Source organism: Pezoporus flaviventris, unplaced genomic scaffold (genome assembly GCF_033815535.1).
Source record: "Pezoporus flaviventris isolate CSIRO_AGI_PZ_B2104156 unplaced genomic scaffold, CSIRO_AGI_Pfla_v1 ptg000005l, whole genome shotgun sequence".
Lineage (NCBI taxonomy): Eukaryota > Metazoa > Chordata > Aves > Psittaciformes > Psittacidae > Pezoporus > Pezoporus flaviventris.
Window position 1 is genome coordinate 14148140 of NW_026892553.1, and position 18009 is coordinate 14166148.

The 18009-nt window shown below is 43.0% G+C and overlaps 1 protein-coding gene across 3 annotated transcripts in view; it reads left to right on the forward strand.

Annotated features, from left to right (window-relative positions):
* The first annotated feature begins 103 nt into the window (after nucleotides 1–103).
* GAB3 (GRB2 associated binding protein 3) overlaps nucleotides 104–18009 on the forward strand; it is a 64652-nt gene continuing 46746 nt past the window's right edge. For 2 of the 3 annotated variants that reach the window (XM_061446120.1, XM_061446121.1), the window contains exon 1: nucleotides 106–506. In XM_061446120.1, the coding sequence (XP_061302104.1) occupies nucleotides 435–506 (72 nt within the window). In that variant the 5' untranslated portion in view covers nucleotides 106–434. Of the gene's footprint in view, nucleotides 507–18009 lie in introns of all 3 variants that reach the window. The other variant, XM_061446122.1, reaches the window with a different exon arrangement.

Sequence of the window (18009 nt, forward strand, 5' to 3'; positions counted from 1 at the left end):
GGGGCCGCAGCAGCACCGCTCCTCCCGCAGCTCCCTGCGGGGCGAGCGAGCCCAGCTCCACCGGGCAGGGGCCTCAGCATCCCGGGCCGCGGGGCTGAGCTCCCGGGGCGGCGCGGCGGGGCCGGTGGTGCCGGTGGTGCCGGTGCCGGTGGGTGTCGCAGCCGCCGGCTGCGCGGCGGCGGTCCCCGGGCGCCCATCACGTGCTCGGTGTGTTGCATTGTGTTTGAGGCGGAGGGAGGGCTGGCCGTGTCAGTGATCAATGTCATGACTTCCTCCTCGGGCTGGAGCAGTATCAGAGCACAGCTGAAGGAAGCTGATTACTGCTGCTTGCAAATTGGCTGGGAACAATACACGCGCGCACACAGCCCCGCACACACCCGCACACATAGCCCGCACCCTGGCTCCCGCGTCTCCGCTCCGCGCCGGGGGGGAAGATGAGCTCGGGGGACGTCGTTTGCACCGGATGGCTCATTAAATCACCCCCCGAGAAGAAACTCAAGAGATACGTAAGTGCAAAGGCTCTGCCGATGTGGGTTTTTTTTTTTTCTCGCTAAACGGATTTGGGCATGTGCTCGGTGTCTTGCTGTTCCTCTGAATGTCTCGCCTGCTTCGGCTTCGCCCTGGACCAAAACAAAAAGACTCACAAGTCCATGCGCTTATGGAGCGTTTTAGTTTTCACCCGTATTATTTTCCCTTTGGAATTAACCTTTCCCGGCTCGTATAAGATTGTAATACTTCAATTGTTATGCAACGTATCTTGGGTTAAAAACCACATTTCGGTTTCAGTTAGTGTTGCCGTAACTAACAGAATTGCTGTAACAGAATTTCAGATGTCACTTTTCCAGGGAAGGGCAAGAGCCTCCTTATAAAAACAGCCTAATACTTCAAATTCTGAGTCTTTCTTTGTTAAGATGCTCTGTCATTTCCATGACACTTGCTAAAGGCAACATCTGCAGTAGTTTTATTTACCCATTTAACGTGCCAGATGCAGTTGCTAGCAGAAAGCTTGACTTTGTGTCTGAGATAAGGGGTGCTAGGAGATGCCGTGCTGTAAAGTTCCCGATAGCTGGAAGGTGAAGGGGGCTGTGAGAAGCTACGAGCTCTGCGTGCATGGAAGCTGCAACTGCAGTGTGTGTAAAGGGGGCCCCTTGTTTCGTCCTCTATCTGCCTGGTTTTATGAAGAAAAAAAAAGAGAAAAGGGTGTGTTGCCAACATAGGGAACTGTATCACTGCGAGGAAGGCTCTCCGGGTAGAAATAAATGACCCCTGGAAAAAATGGCTTGGGACAGCATTAAAAATGTAAGCCCATGGCGGGCCATTTTGCATACTCATTTGTGATGGTTCTTCACCAGGCATGTCGTTACTGTTGTTACACTTTTGAATAGTACTCGTTTGAGTCATGTACTTCTAACCTAACTTACCCCCTGGCACTGCACTGGGCTGGAACGATGCCTCCATACGTGCCCATTGCACTCCCAAGCCATATACATCACTTACATCATTTGTCGTGTTCACTTCTGTTTATCAGCATTTTTCCTGGACTGCTGATGTTAGCTTTTTCTTGTAATATGAGGAATAACTGTCTCATGAAGAATGTGGCTGATATCATTTGGTGGTGTGCTTTTTCTTTACACTAAAAACTAGGAGGAAGGAAAATTTACTGATGTTCGAATTTACTTTCAACTTATTCTAAGCCAGAGTTTCTTCTTTTAGCTCGCAGTATTGCTTTGAAATGGCTGAATATTTGCTCTGTTCGGTTAGCATTTTCCAATTCTAAAATAACCACTGCAACGTGTCTCAAGGGAGCTGCAAATAAAATGTGGATATCTAATTTTTGTTGTATTTTGTAACGAGCGTACTAATAGCACTGTATAACTGACACTAGACAATGTAAAAGCCACTGATTCACCCAGCTGGTATCATTAGTAGCTCTGTCAGTGAAGCTGTTTTTGATGACTCAATATTCATAAAAGGGCAAAGTAGAGAAAACAGAATGTGATAAAGCCGGGATTTGAAAGCCCCCATTATACAGTCAAGATAATAGTCACAACAGGGGCTCTGATCAGTTCACAAGGCTAGTTGCAGTCTGCTCTGCTCGCATTTTGCACTACAAAACCTAGAGAAATTGGGTCTGTGTTATTTTTCAAACATCAACCACTAGATTAGCCAGTTCTCTGCAGATTAGGCTTTGCTTTCTGGTTAGGAGGATAAACTACTGCTTTGTCCGTAATAGAGCAGAAAGAAATCTGCTGCAAGTACAGCAAAGATTAATGTCCTTTCTGCTATGACTGGGTTACACAGTGAATGCTACAGTCTAAATGGAAAATGCCTCTTTCCCACTGTAAACTATTTCCCCCCACTTTTTGCATAGTTTCACCAGCGTGGTAGCTTGTGCCTTTTGCACTGGGGTGGTAGATAGCTCGGGCTGAATCACAGTGACTGCTTAAAAACAACACAAGCTTTAAAACAATGACTGTTTAAACTGACTTCAGTAGGTGTCAAGTGTCAACCGCTTACAGGAGAATGGTTTTGGCTCTGGTTCTGAACTGACAACGTGCATAAATCCCCAAGCTTTACACCTCCCTTTGTGTTCAGCTGGCAAAACCCATGGGCTGAGCTGAGGCTGCCAGGGAGCTTCACATGGGGGCTTGTTCTGCTGCTGGCTGGGAACCCTCTTGCACTGGAGCGACTCAGCTGCTCTCACAGGGTTGTCTCCCAGTTTACATTTTCCTGAGTTCAGCATCCGGCCTTTGTACGGTCTGGCCCGAGGGTCTCTTGTTTTACACACAGATAAATTCTTAATCCTCAATCCATCACAGTCACTAAGAAAATCCAATTAATTTGGAATGTATAGTTAAGAGACCAAAGTGATGAATTCAGGTTGTGAGACTGGGAGCTGCAGATAGTCCCACTGAAGCCACTGAGAATATTTACAGTGTTTGTAAAATTAAACAAATACATCTTTACAAGATTGGAGCCCAGAGACCAAAGTATCCCTTCACTGATGCTTGTTTCTGATGGAAGCAATTAGGTTTTCTATGAGTAACCAAGTCAGAATTTGGCTCTAGGTAAGCAAAATGTTATTTTCAAAACTTTGAGAAGCAAAAAAGCAGGTGTTAGGAGCCTATATTTTTCCTGAAATGTCTCACAAAGCTGATGCTCTTAGTAGCACTATTCTTAGAAGTGTCTTATCATTCCCTAACAAAGGCTGCTCTCTTGCATGTGCAGGAAACGAACACGAGATTAATTACCCAAGTGTAACTTTCTGTAAAAACAGACAGCTTAATGCTGAACACAGAGAATTCATTAGAAAGCACAGGGAGCTTCACTTCAGCAGTGAAACGCTCTGACAGTGGTTTAATAGCATGTACAATGCTTATCCCCCTGCCTCATACTTGAACCATGAATCCACCACGTCAGCCTATCTAAAGAGGCAGTTGTGCAAGGAGTCTCCCGGGAGAGCCTTTGGTGTGTGTTGCAGCTCTTTGTCCCCTAAGTGTGACCTGAAAGCTGCGGTGCTCTCATTTCCCCACTTGGTTCCAGCTCTCCTTACTGTCTGGGGCTGTGTGGGTCTGCTGGGTGCTGAGGAACCCCTGAAGCTCTGGGGAGTTGGGGATGGGGCCAGGGTGAGAGAGGAAGAAGCTGCTACCAAAAACTAGGAACTGGTGGTGGTGGAGGTGAAGTCCATCATTCTCTAGACCAACAGTGCTAAGTTTCAGCATTGACGCTCAGCCCCACAGGAGGAAAACCTGGCCCCACTGGAGATTGTTGGCATTGAGATTAGTGGATCATGAGCACCAGCTTCTGTAAGAAGTTAGATGTCATGGGGGAGTCTGCTTCAGGTTTGATGGGGGTTGCAGTGCCTTATATTAGTGCTAAAACATCCAACCAGGGGTTTAGATTAGGCATTCAGAGTGACAAGGGAAAAAACTGTTTATGTTGATGGTTTTCATATGGAAATATATCTGCTCACTGACCGGTAATATTTGTTTTCTGTTTATTGGAGAGGGGAGAGAATAGTTTCATGGCCTAGAAAACAAATAAATTGCTACAGCCAGTGCAAAAGGTCACTATGAGGGGTAAAAAAGACATAGAAGAAGGCACAGAGGATGTCTAATGAAATCGGTGCCATTGAGAAGACACATTATTCATGTGCTGATTAGGTCAAGGAGGGGGATTTTTAACAGGCAGTTAATTTCAGCCTATCCTTGCAACCCTGTCCTGTAGTTTGTGACACCTTCGAGGAGCAGCAGCAGGAGTCAGCCAGCCTGCCCCCCCAGCTCCTGTGAATGCCACGCCAGCGCTTACTGTTAGTGTTGATACGTGGTTTGAAGTAGTAAAGGTCTATATACAGATGCTTTCTTGTTGCGAGTCAGTGCCGCTCCATTTAGGTCAATGCTGCACAGCTGTACCCCAGCTGAAGAGCTATTTTTAATCTTCAGTACTATACAAATTGATGAGGGAAGACCACTTGCTCAAAAAAAGAGGCAAGTTTCCCACTTTACTTGAGTGACTGGTTTGTTCAAGCGTTATTGAAAGTCAAAATTCCTTATCAGCATCTCTAGAACAAGAATCTGAAATGGACCCCGTGTTAGAAAATTGAGCCTTGCACTTCTTACCACATTTCTTGGAGTGTCTGGTCCGGGAAGACAAATAGAGGGGTAAATTAATGTACCAGCTGCAAAAAGCTAGCAAAGCAGTGTGGGTTTCTGCTGTCTCTGTGCAAGGGGCACTAAGTGCTGTCAGAAGTACAGAGCAGCAAGGAGCTGCAAGCGGGTGCCTCTGACCGTTGTGGGGATCTGCCAGAACTCGACCACAGCGCACCATTGCCAGGGGTTTACAAGATAAGAGAATCTAGACAACTTCTCCATTTTTAGCTGAAGTTCTGGTATTTATCAGGAGAACAAACAGGAAGTTACTGGCCACTAAAAAGAAAAAGCATAGTAGAATTATAGAAGAGTTTGCTCAAGTAATAGGAACAAGAGTCCCACAGCACTGCTAAGTGGGATGCAGAGCGTCTGCTCTCTGATCTAGCCATGAGCTGGTGTCAGCAAAGGACATTGCCACCCTCACCTAAAAGAAATCCCCAAGTGCTGTGTAAAGCCAAGTACTTCTGCTGCTGGTTTGGGCTTTGGGGGAAATTTCACATAAATAGCTATTAAAGAGAAACCTCAACTTCATTTGTGTCCATGCACTGTTTTATTTGGAAACGGTTCCTACAAAGCCCCACCTTTGAGCTCTCTTCCCTCTGAACAGTTGCAGCCACCTTTTATATCCTGCTGGAACCAACATCCCAAACTCTCATTGAAATATCTGAGTTCATTTCACCAATCTGTGCAGGCTTGGTAAGTCTGGTTTGCAGGCTGGGTGAGGAGTCCCATGTGATGGAGAAAGTTGACAGAGCCTTTTAGCAGGTTCTAACTGAACGTTTTCCACCTATGTTTTCACTGCTGTTACTGCATTTAAAAATCCAGCATATATTCTGTCTGGTTTGTATATTAAGGAAGAACTCAGTTTGGAGAAAAATAATACTTCCATACAGAAGCTCCCGTGCTGCAGACTACATGTTCCCTTCTCTATGAAATCCTGACCAAATTGATCTCACTGGTAAAATAACAGCAGGGTATTTATTTTAGGGAGCAGTTTCCATTAAACATTTGTAATTAGCTAAGTGCAAATCAGACCATTTTCCACCCCTTAACCTTGTTTTGGTAGTTTAAATGAGATGTTTATTCTACACCATTTTCTCCCATTTTAACCTTGTTTGGGTAGGTTAAGTGCAATGTTTATTCTACACCATTTTCTTCCATTTTAACCTTGTTTTGGTAGTTTAGATGCACTGTTCAATGAGATAGGCTGACTTCTAAGAAAAAGGTAATTTCTAACAAACACCGCTGTTCTTGGCAACTTGTGTATCGGAATGTGAAGCAGAATAATTTCCCTTGGATTATTTATTTGGGTGGAGCCGTACTAGCCCTGAAGCCCCAGTTTAACCTTGGACTACATGTTTTCAGTGCACAGGAATGTCCAGCTATTGGTTTCTATTCAAAACAGAATCCCACAAGTTATCATGTCTTTGCATTTAAAAATAGAGGCTTAAAAAAACCATGCTAGTTTGAAATAGTGAAGGAAATGTTAACTTGAGTGGTAATTAAACATGCAATCAAACATGTCTTAGAGGAAGAGGCATTACAAGTAGTACTTTGAACTCTTTGTTATAGCATGAAAGCTATAATATGGATAACCACATTTTTTCTACCAACGATGCATTAAAATACTATGAATGTGTATTGTGCCAATTTGATTGCTTTTAGGGAAAGGGACACGTTTACTCTTATAGTGCTACTCAGTAAAGAAACAGTCGTTTTATTTTCTTTCTTGTCCTTTTGAGTTGGGAATGAATTAGTAATGTGACAAGACAAGGAAAAAATGCCATCATTCGAATGAAATTTGTATGTCAAAACATTACATCCAGCCAGATAAAATAGATTTTCTTCTCTCTCATTTAAATGTTGGATAAAACACAGTGCTTCAACTTTTTCATTTCTTCTGCTTTACAATAATATCCTTCACTTGTTTCAGTTTGTGTTGTGTCAAAAAAAAAAACCCAATGAAACCAAGAAACAAACAGCCATGCAAAACTGGGCTCTAAAATCTGCTGCAACTTGGCGTTTGTTAAAAATAAACCAGAACTGATGTCTGGGCTTCATGGCAGAAAAATACTCTCTTTCTGAGACTAACTCATTTGTAGCTTTGTAATTGTTAGAATGAGACAACTCTTCTTAGAGATCTTGTTATTCCCATCCCTTCTGATGCCAGAAACCCCACCTGACCCCTGCAGTCCAAACTGCTTTGTAGCTTTCCGCAAAAGCCTTGAGCAGTGCATTTCAGCTATCCAATATCCTTTCCAACAGAGCATTTTAGAGAAAGGCAGCAAAATGACATTATTAGTATGGATATAAAATTACTTAGATGAAGGTGTTAAATGGAACTTAGGCTGTCATCTGAAAGTTTTGACTCGTTTTTGACAATGCTTTTTAAAAGACAGTAGTTTCTGAGAGCCCTGTTAGTGACAAATATTATTCATCCTGCGACTTCCAAGTCTCAGGGACCATGGGTTATGCATTCGTATTTCTGTTGGACACAATAATTGACATAATAGGACCCTGTTGTAATCTCAGCAGAGTGCCTAGCTCGTGAACAATCCGGTTTTACATACCAGACTTGCAAACTGTACAAGTTCAAGGATCTTGCAGTTGTGAAGCCATTTTTTTCAAGCTACATGAATGGTCGTGCCAAGGAGAAGCCAAGAGTTCGGAACAAACATGACCTATGTTTTACTTGCAGGCTTTACAAACTGCACTAAGTTTACAGGAGTGTTGAGTTTATAAATGCTGGGAAAGCTGAATGTGCATGCCCGCTGTAAAGCTGCACTTCCAAGGTCTGTTGCTGATTCCACAGGACAGCCACTGGCATTCAGAGGTGGCTGTGCTGATCAGATCACTATGCGATGAGAAAAAGTGTCTGAAGAGATGCCAACTGGGTTTACAGTGGCAATGAAGGAACAGTTTCAGGAGAATTCCTACAGTGCTTCACGAATTGCTCACTGGTAATCCAGCTACCACATCTGTATTGTTTACTAATAGTTATAGTGGGAGCTTTACAAGCTGAGGAAGTTTTATCTTGGAGAAGTTAAACATTTTGAAACCATCCTAAGAAAACTATTGAGTTGTCACTGAGGCCTGAGGTTTAAAAAGAAGCAGCACTTTAGTAGCTCAGGGAATGGCTTTCTTGAGATGCATAGGCACTTTGCTCCCGCTGAAATAGGATTTGCAGAATGTTATCCCTGGGTACTCCTCTGACTCCAGGGCTGGTTTTGCAGGTCCTCCCTGGCTAACTTTCCCTGTAAAACAATGGGATTTGGACTCTGACTCCAGCTCCACTTTGTTCCTTTTGAAAGTGTTCCTTTTGACAGAGAACTCCAAGCACCGTATCACCCTTGAGCTGTGGATTATAAAATAAGGATGATCTGGGTTTGAAAAGTAAGGGAAAACCAAGAGATAAACCCCATCATTATTTCAGCATCCTCCCAAACTCCTGCTTGCATCAGCGCTGAGCCTGAGAAATAGTCAAGCTGAACCATCATTAAGACAAACGAACAAAAAGGTTAAGGGGCAGTGTGATTGGCATAGAAAGAACAGACTTCATGACAGTGACACTGCTCTGGATCCCCAGTGAATCCCTGTACATTGGGCTGGCAGACTGGAAACCTAATGATACTGGATTTAAAGGGAAAAATAGAAGCATTTGTTAAAGTGTTACTAGACTCCAAAGCTTTAACAATTTTCTGATGAAAAATATGGGTTTTTTTTTTCTTTTTTTTTTTTGCAAATTCACAACTGAAAGTACTGTTGCTATGTTACTGTAGTGCTGTGTAGGCTGCTAAATAAATACAGGGAGTTTAGTCCATGCCAGAAATAGAAAGCTGGGTCAGAGGTGACACTTGGGACATGTTGAGAAGAAAGAGAATATATAATTATTTCTTTCCTTCCTATCATTCTCTTCACTCTCATTAACCCCAGACTACTTAGAAGGAAATTACAACAGAACTTCTGGACATGTGAAATTGTGAAACATTGACACCTCTGGAGTTCCATTAGGTCTTTTGGCTTTGTTTTTTGCAAGATCATATTTGCAAGAGAAACTAGTAACACTGTGGTACCTTGCACACTTGTGAGCTGAATAGCTACTTGGAGGTACCAAAGGGCATGGGGAACTGTTGAAAATTCACTTTGCAAGGTATGCTCGGAAGGGAAAACCTGGCAGAGGGAACACGCTTTGAAAGAATGTGCTCCAGCGTAGCCAGAAACAGGAAATTTGAGTCCATTGTGCTTTTTGGGGTAGTCTGGCACGTTACCAAGGACCAGATATATGAAAAAGTGCTTTGGCTCTTGTGGAAGCAGCCCTAGGTACCCACTTGCACCTTCAGCTGCTTTGTAAACGTGGCTTGTGAAGGTGCACCAGTGCCTTGTTTCTACAGCTCAGTCATTTTTATCCTTCCTCTGCTGCCTGCATGTGCTCCTTGTGTATAGACCTTAGCACAGCAAGCTCTCCTTTAAGCTCCAGTGGCTGATCCAGTAAAAGTACCACCAACTGAATGTACCACAACTGTAAGTCACTGATGTGAAAACTAGAGCCTCCTGCACCATGACAGAGCATGAAGCAGCCCTTATCCTGGGGACGAGTGCTGCAACCTCATCGCTCACAATCAGCAGCCTTGACTTTATGTCCAAAATGCTCTCGCTGATGCTGGATGCTCCGGGCCGAGCTCCAGGAGCCACAGAGCTCCTCAGCCCCAGTGCTCTGGGCCTGCCTTGCCCACATGAGCATCAGCAGCCCTGGCCCTACAGCAGAGCAGCTGGGAGCTGTCAGACCTTCCCACGAGCAGGAGGTGGGGCACGGAGATGCGGACCCAGCTCGCCCCTGTGTGAGCTAACTTAGCAGATCTGTAATGAATCTGGAGGATCTTCTCCTTAAATACGTATGTTTACTTCTAAACAAATTATCAATGTGACACAATATGAGACGTCTCACTGCTTTGTGAAGTAGGGGAGAAGCCCACAGCCATAATCTAAACCAGTTCAGCACATGCGTTCCCATTAGATATTTCTTTGTGTTATTTTTATAGTTCCCACTACCCAAGAGACCTTTGGGACTGAAGCATTCCAGAAAATCCCACATTTACCATAAAACTTAAATTAGAAGGCACAACAAAAGCCAATGATGCCAAGTACATTTATTCTTGTTCCTAAATTGCACTTTTTCTTAATTTTCATTTCATTTGTTAGCACTCCTTGAATGGAGGGCTGGAGTTCAAATGTCCGGGCGTATTCCCTAACACAATGGATATGAATAGCTGCTTTAATAAGAAACTTTCCTAATTTTCAACGCAAATCCAACCCTTAGTGCCTTAAACCTTGAGACGTGTCTGCAGAGTGTCTGAGATTCTGTGTCAGAAATTGAACAAGTAGCTTGGTATCCATCAGGGCTGTTTATTCACTTACATTAGGAGCTTGCTGCTGCTGCAGTTGGAGACATTTCTTGTTTTCTAGCACAACCAGTATTTAGCCTCAGGCTGGAGGAGAGGGTGTTAGAGGCTTTCTTGTCCCCTATGGGGTTCAAACCCTCATTTCGGCTCTGTCAAATCCTTTATCCTTGCCAGAGACTGCATTTATCTCAGACCCTAAAGAGCAATTATTGTGATTTATCTGTCTTTGGAGTGAATAAGATTTTACCAGGCATTTTCTACAGAGTTCTCCAGCGGGAAGAAGTGCAGCCTACAGACTGTCCTCTTCAGAGCTTTGTTGCCCAAGCTCAGCAAATTGCCCAGTTTTAACCATCAGCAGCAGCATTGCTAAATGGAAAGAAGGATGAGTTAAACCCTCTACAGTTCTGTTACCTTATCCTCCTGAAGGACCCATTTGTCTTTCATTATATTTCTAGGTCCTTTGTGCTTGAAATGATCTTCTAAACTTTGTAAGTGAAGTTGGCTTGCTGGCTGGTAAATTGAAGCTGTTTACCCATTAGAGTATTCCAAGTGGGCGTTTTGCCTGTGCTCTTTGTCAGGGTGAAGAGCTTGGTTGTTAAAAGTGAATGAAACTGTGTCAAGGCAGAAGATTGCAGACATGGCCAGGTTTCACATAAGCTGTACTTAGGTAGGTGAAGATTAAGTATCCGTACACTGCTGCTTTAAATCCTTAAGGACTCCCCTTGCCATGGCACTTACCTTGTCGTGAGCTCAGAGATGCTCTAGTGAAACTTGCCATTTGAGAACGGGTGACATGAGTTTGGGAGGTAAAGAGCCAGAGCGACCTTGTGTGAAGCAGTAGCTGTGCAGTCCTTTCCGGAATACAGTGATGGAGAGAGACAGTCACACCCCATGACATGTCTAAGGAACATTTCCAAGCAAATGATTTGCATGTGCTTTAGCAACCTGAGCTATGTGAAGATTTCAGCAGTGGCAGCCCTAATTCTCATATACCCAGAACTGACTGCGCACCCACAGGCAGGTTTCAGTCTGACTCGTTCCTCAGGTTTACTGGATTTGGAAATGGAACTGGGATCTCTGTATGAGCATATCATTGTACGTTCTAGTTCAGAGATTAATTTTTTGACTTTAAGAAAACAACTGTTTTATGTGCCATCTCTGCATAGGAATAGAAGATAAGGAGCAGAGGAAAGCACTCAGATATAAGACCTTGTACTATTAATGGCCATAAGTCCTAGAATCATTTACCAGCTAGCAACTGGAAACTGAAGACAATGAATGGGTAGGAATATGTGAGAATGCAGTTTCACTTTATTTTATGTAACATCTTTTGCTCAAAACTTTCCACTCAAAGAGATCACAGACAGATAGAATTACGGTGAAAAATAAAATCAGAGTTTCAGAGAAGTTGGTAACTTCTTGAAAAGAGTAAACTGTCACTGAAAAACCTCACTTTCTATTTGAGAGATAAAAATCAATGCATGGTGCAGCCATTTTTGCTTTGCCTGGTAGAAAATTTGCATGACTCACAGCCAGCAGCATGCTGAGGACCTAGAAATACTCAAGACAAAAGCAGACGCTGGCTGCTGGCCGCTGGCTGGGGAATTCCCACAGCATCTCTGAAATGATGATCCTGTTTGATGGGGCAACACACAGAGCGCAAGGCAAGTGCATATGATGTTTCTCCCCTAGGTGAGGTTATTAATCTGAAGGGTGAGAGACAGTGTGAAGGCTGCTGAACACCTACTGTCGTAGCAGTCAGTCCCAGCTGGCGAGGCTGGGTGATGTAATGGATCGGGCAGGAGGAGAAAGTTTTCAAATGGGAGGGTGTAAAATCTGAAAGGCTGCACGTAGGAAAAGAGTCGCAGTCCTAATTCGAGTACGCAGGCAGCTCAGCAGATGGCCCAGCAGATGAGTTGCTATGCACCGCTCAATGTGTGAGAACATGAAAGTAACGGCGAGGCTCCATGCAGAAATGTAGCCCTGCCCTTTGCATGGCATGGGGTAACATCAGATACTACATTCCTTGCCCCAGCTGCACCCTCCGCCCCCTATCAGGGCGCTATGCTGGTTTGCACGCTGAGCTTTCCACAACAGTATTTCATATTGCTGCTCTGCATTACTGCAATTTCCTCTCCTTTGCTTTGCCTTCCCTCTCCAAACACAGCAAAAGCCATTCCCAGAAATGCAGGTCCTTGCCAGTCACACTAATACCGACATTACATCGCTGACTTCGCCTGCCTGAGGCTGCAGATCAGGCTGAGCTGGCTCATCTCAGGATGGGAGACCTCCACCTTTGGGCTGTAGAGCAGCCTCACAGGGGTGTTTTATTTCCTACAATTCCAGTTCCTCCAGCAGTGAAGTCCAGTGGCCAGAGAGATGTCATGTGCATCCCGTGTGACTTCCACCTTCCCTAATAACTGCATCTCTTCGGGAATTTTAGGGAAAAACTTCAGAAAATCTCTAAAAATCCATTCTTTAAGAACTGAATGGTTTTCGCATCTGACTTTCTCCAGGGGATCTGTTTTCTTGCTTAGTGTTTGTGAGACTTTGGGGCACCATTTGAAAATCATCTATGGACTTGCAGCTAGATCCTGGAAAAAGCCTCTTTACCACTAGCAGCTTGGAGTAGCCATTGCCACCTCACAGTCACATTATGCTGCCGTTCAGCATAGCTGTGTTAGGAGCTTTGTTTTTTTTCCAGTGGTTTTCTAACAAACCTTTGTTAATCCAGAGCAGTATATTCATATGGGAGATTAAAATAATCCGTGTTTTGTGATACAGCAAAATTCTGCCTTACTAAGTTTTACCACTAAGTTGTTTCAAGGAGCTCTATTTCCAATGCAATCTACGGGGGAAACTACATAGGTGTATAATGATGCATGAATTTAAATCACTATAATTATGCTAATAAACATCTTCTCAGATATTCTTGGGATGAGTGACATCTTTTTCCTTTATCTTAAACCACTTCTGAAGCAATGTAAACTAAACCGGCAGCAAACAATGTCCTTTTTTTCCAGCATCAGAGTGTTCCCATGGCATACTCCTGCCAGCAGATACATGGCAGCCCAGCTATGCTAGTAAAACTGCAGGCAAGCCCTTGGAGTCAAGCAGCAACAACACGAGCAGCGGTAATCCCTGCTTTCCCACATACTATCATCTTGTCAGATTCCTTTTATCATCTTGCAGTCTTAAGGTTTTGTATCTCCTTTGCCCTTGGTATACTTACTTGAATTGCAAACAAAGAGATTAAGTAATCCCTCCTAGTTCTGTTATAGTCGCCTGGAGCCGGCACTAAGACTACTAAACACACTGAGCTCATCCAAGGGTAGATTGTCATTTCCATCATGGGTTGGCCACTCATTGGGATGACAGTAATTCTGTGAGCCTCTAATGAAGGTTATTTGAACAAAGTGATGGACTAGGATGCATGGTTGAAGGTATTTCACTATTGGACCTTTAAAATGTCTTCAGCAAGGAGAATGCTCTGATCTTCCATAGTTAAATTCTGTATGTACAACAGCCAAACAGCAACAACAAAATCCAGGTCCATATTCACTGTCTGTTCAATAAAACTCTCTGACATGTCTCTTGGCATAAGGACTGTGAGTCAGTGAAAGGTTTTATGATAGTAAAGGAAAAAATTAAACATGATCATCTGTCTTACTGTAAAGAGGCAGAAGGATGTTAAAAACCATGTTATGCTGGCTCTCATTTTTCTACATAGATTAATATTTTGGACATTCTGCATGCTTACAGTAAAACAGTTAAATAGGAAATAGTGAAATCCACTATGAGTTTTACATAACTTTTTCTTTCATAACATACTTGTGCAATAGAAGAGTCAGAGTGTAATAATCAAACTATGCTTTTTCCGTGACTGAACATTAGTGGCTGTCTGGAAAATTGCATGCCACCTTTATTCAGTGAGCTGACTGAGCAAGGAAGTCACCTCCAAGGAAACTAAAACATAAAATTTTATGTGTTTGGGTAAGTTGACTTTTGCTAGGAAGTAACATAAAGAGGAGAAAAATATCTTGTTTGCCACCATTCCTCTTTGGAGATGGTATCAGTCAGCACTGGAGTGCTAACACTGCTCACAGACCAGTCTGCAGCCGCCTGACTTGTCCAGGGACTGTCCTCACGTAAGAATGGTGGCAACAGACCTGGTGTGTTTCTGGTGAAGGCACTGGAGGAGCCTCCAGAGCAGCAAAGAGAAGTGCTGGAAAAAAAACCTTAACCTTTTGTAGGAAGATTTGTAGGAAGCAGATGTCCTTTCTTCCTGTAGCACTTACATTTATGGTAGTAACTCGTGTGAAAAGCTTTAGCTGAAATGGCCAGTTATCACTCTGCTAATGCAGGGTGTTGCCTGTCTCTTCCCAGTAAAAACACTGAGCCACAAACAGGGTCTGTTCTGGGAACAGGCTACAGGTACTCCTGTTAGTCAGCAAATACCAGAGCCCCAGCTCAGGGAGTCAGCAACAGGGAAGAGGGTGGGGGGGGACGACACTCCAACGCCTGTTGGTAACCCAGTTATTAAAAATAAATGTTGACTTGATGAACCCAAAACCTGTTGTGTCAGAAAGGGACTCTTCTAATACTTGGCTCCTAAGGTCAGACGTACAACTGTGAAAAGACTGGGGACATCTCAGCTGGGTGGAAAGAAGAGCTGAGCTATCCAGATAGTTACCTAACTACACAAGGCCTTGGCAGCTTTGACCTCTGTTCTTTTGAAACCCATGTCTCACTATGTTATATACTTGGCTTATTATTCCTGGATTTGCTCAGCTTTTTGGTGAAAATGTTATTGATTAGTAATTTAGTTCAGGCGAGTAAGAAAGAATCCAACTCTTTCTTGTAGCATGTGTAGTGCATTTAGTGGTTTCAGTCCTTAGCTTACAATTGCTCTTTCCTGAATATGATGCTGTTCGGAAAATTCTTAGTTTCACCGTGTCAAACCATTAATTGATCAAGGACCAAAGTAGACGCAGAGCACTGTGGAGAAGGTTCTTAAGTATTGAAAGTGACTGAGAGTAAACCTCGGTGGAAATGGTGCCTGGCTGCGGCTGGGGAGCTTGCCTTCCAGTTACACATTCCGCTGGCTGCAAATGCAGCGCTGCTGCTCTTTCCCGGTGCAAAGACAAGGCACAGCCACTGAATGAGTCATGGGTCTGTGCTCAGCTGTGTCTGACACATGAAACTCTGGAGCAGGACAGAGGCAGCAGCTTTGTGGTGTGGGAATGCAAAACATACACACACACACAGTCTTATGCTCATGACAGCCCAAGACCTGAAGGTCTCTTTAGAAGCCTTTGGCTTCCAACCAGCCCTGCTTCTCCCACGTTCTTCCTTCTAGTGATTTTCTTGGCTAGTCCTCAGCATCCATGCAAGTGCTTCCCTGGCCTCCTTGGGTGGCTGCAGCCAGTAATAGCCCCACATAAAAGCAAAATAGCCACAGGCTTAGAAAATGGCAAACAAGCAGGAAGATCTCTCTTTGCTGTTTCTCTCCCTGATCTGCAGCTTATTTGATCACACACCGTAAAATGGATTGTGGGATGGGGCTGTTTTGCTTGTGAGTAAGGCTGTGGTCCTGAAGATCTAGGGAAGCAGAGCTGCTCCTCTGGGAAGGTGTTTCAAACACAGAGCACCTGACATCTCTCACATAAAACCATGACAAAACAGATGTTTCTAACACAGATCTGAAGCAATTTGTGAAGTGAAATTAATTATAGGTATATGTTGTGGGGTTTGATTTAAACATGGATTAGAAAGTATGTGAAGCAACACTATTTCTAAAGACATTGATTCTTTACAGCAAAAGAATGAAAGTGAAAAGAAAACAAAGTTTTATCAAACAATAAAACAATAAAAACAAAGAGTATTGTAACTCTGGTTCTGCAAAAATACAAACATTGTGCACTGAATGCAAGAAATAACATAGGGAAGGAGCATGCAATTATTTTAGTGATTCATTCATCTTCAACTTCAGTTACACATTGTGGGTCTGATTTTGCACTCAAGAAAATCTTGAGTTCTCAATGAACACGGAACCAGCCATGAAGGAGTCTTGGATTAAACAAGTGTGAAGTCCTAATCCAGCTCTCTTTCAAGGCAGTTGGATTATTCTGCTTGATTTTAGTTAGAATTCAAATAAACTACAGTGAAGAAGAGTCTCAGGTTACAGGAGAAAATTAGCATTCAAAGAGATGGACAAAGATGTCCTATGGCATATTTAAAACACCAGCAGGATAGCCTTCTACAGGCTTTATTGAAAGACGAGTACCCAAATATCCCCAAATTCCCAGAGAGGCTTAAAACTCTGTCTTCATTTCTTGTTTTTGTCACTAAATCATTGTGTAAACTATGCATATTGTAACTTCATGACAGCAGTGCAATAGTATGAGTAAGCACTGTCACTCTCAACTTTTGTTGAGAAGTAATAAGAAAGTCACAGAATAAAACATGAACATATGCGATGGGTTTAAAAAATGCATTTGAACAATCAGTAGGACCAGAAGCGTTGCAAGTGCCAAATTATTGTTGCAGAAGTACTCTTTTTATCTGTGGGTCATGATTTCCAAGAAATGAGTGAAAAATGTAAACACTTCCAAGCATTTGTCCCTTTGGGCAAAGAGAGTATTAAACAACAACAACAAAAAATACTTCATGGACAGAAAAGAATTGCTGGCCAAGGCATTTTAGACAGGAGCCAATAATGCCGAACTTGGTGAACAGTCAAGAAGGAAAAACTTGGAAATGGTTTTATCACCAGAACCTTGGGAGTGCTCCCTTCACCTGAGTTTTAAAATGAAGTCTCCTTCAAGTTTAAAGAAACAAACTGGAAAGTTCTTTTCTGTACTAGAATTCAAAGCAGAAGATGGTTGTGGTAATTACTGGCAAGCAAATAGTAAATACTCTCAGAGGTGAAAACCACAGAGCTGGAAATCATGCCTCTGCTGAGCAGGGTCAGATTCTGTGCTTGATTACACCACATGAATAAATCATTGGAAGACACATTTCAAGCTCTTTTCAGAAGTGAAAAAATAAACTGAATTCTTACTTTTGCAAAGCAAGGCAGAAATACGCGGAAGAACGTGGCATCAGTAGTTTGTTGCACTATTGGTTTAGAGGTGCCCTTTAGTAATACAGGTACAAATATCCCATTGCTCCCAGGCTAGATTGTAAGATTCATAAGATTGTTTTTAAGCATCTAAATCCATTCTATTTCCTATACCAGTTCTTTGATACCATGAGAAAAAGAATCAGTGTATCAAAGATCAAAGGCTGAGAATCCATCTGGATAGGATGAACGAAAATAAGCAGCACAGTCTTTTGTTGATATGCACGTTAACTAATGGCACTGGGACTGTTTCATCTAAAGCAAGAAGCACATTGGAAGCTATAAAAAACAGTAAGGTTGCTTTTTCTTTAAAATCACTTGGAATCCACCCGAGCAAATACTGTAACTTTTAGAGCTGCTTAATGCTTCGTGTTTCACCTCAAGTCTTCATCTGTCCAACTTCTGCTCTGCACACAAAAATAGCTATGACAGTGCCACAGGAAGGATCAAAGTGAGGGCAAAATTCTTTGAGTTGTACCTGGTATAGAGCAAGACCCTCAGAAACCACACATTTCAGCAGTGTCGAGTGCAAAACCAGAAAGTGGCCAAGGCGTTTCTGTCTGTTGCAATCCTTGAAATTTCCCCAAGAAAATACAGTTTCTGGGCAAGGATTCACGTTGTAAAATCTCCCTTGCCTTCTTTGGAAGCTTTTCTGCTTTTCCTCCACATCTTCCAGTCAGTCCATCAGCTCTCTGGAAAGACTACTTTTCAGCATGCTTCCATATTTGAGGCTTCACATTGTGTCACTTGTCTTTATCATGCACAGTATGGGCGGATTTTGTCTGTGTCTGGTTACCCTTGTAACCTGCTGAAATCAGAAAAGGAATTTTCCCCCTTG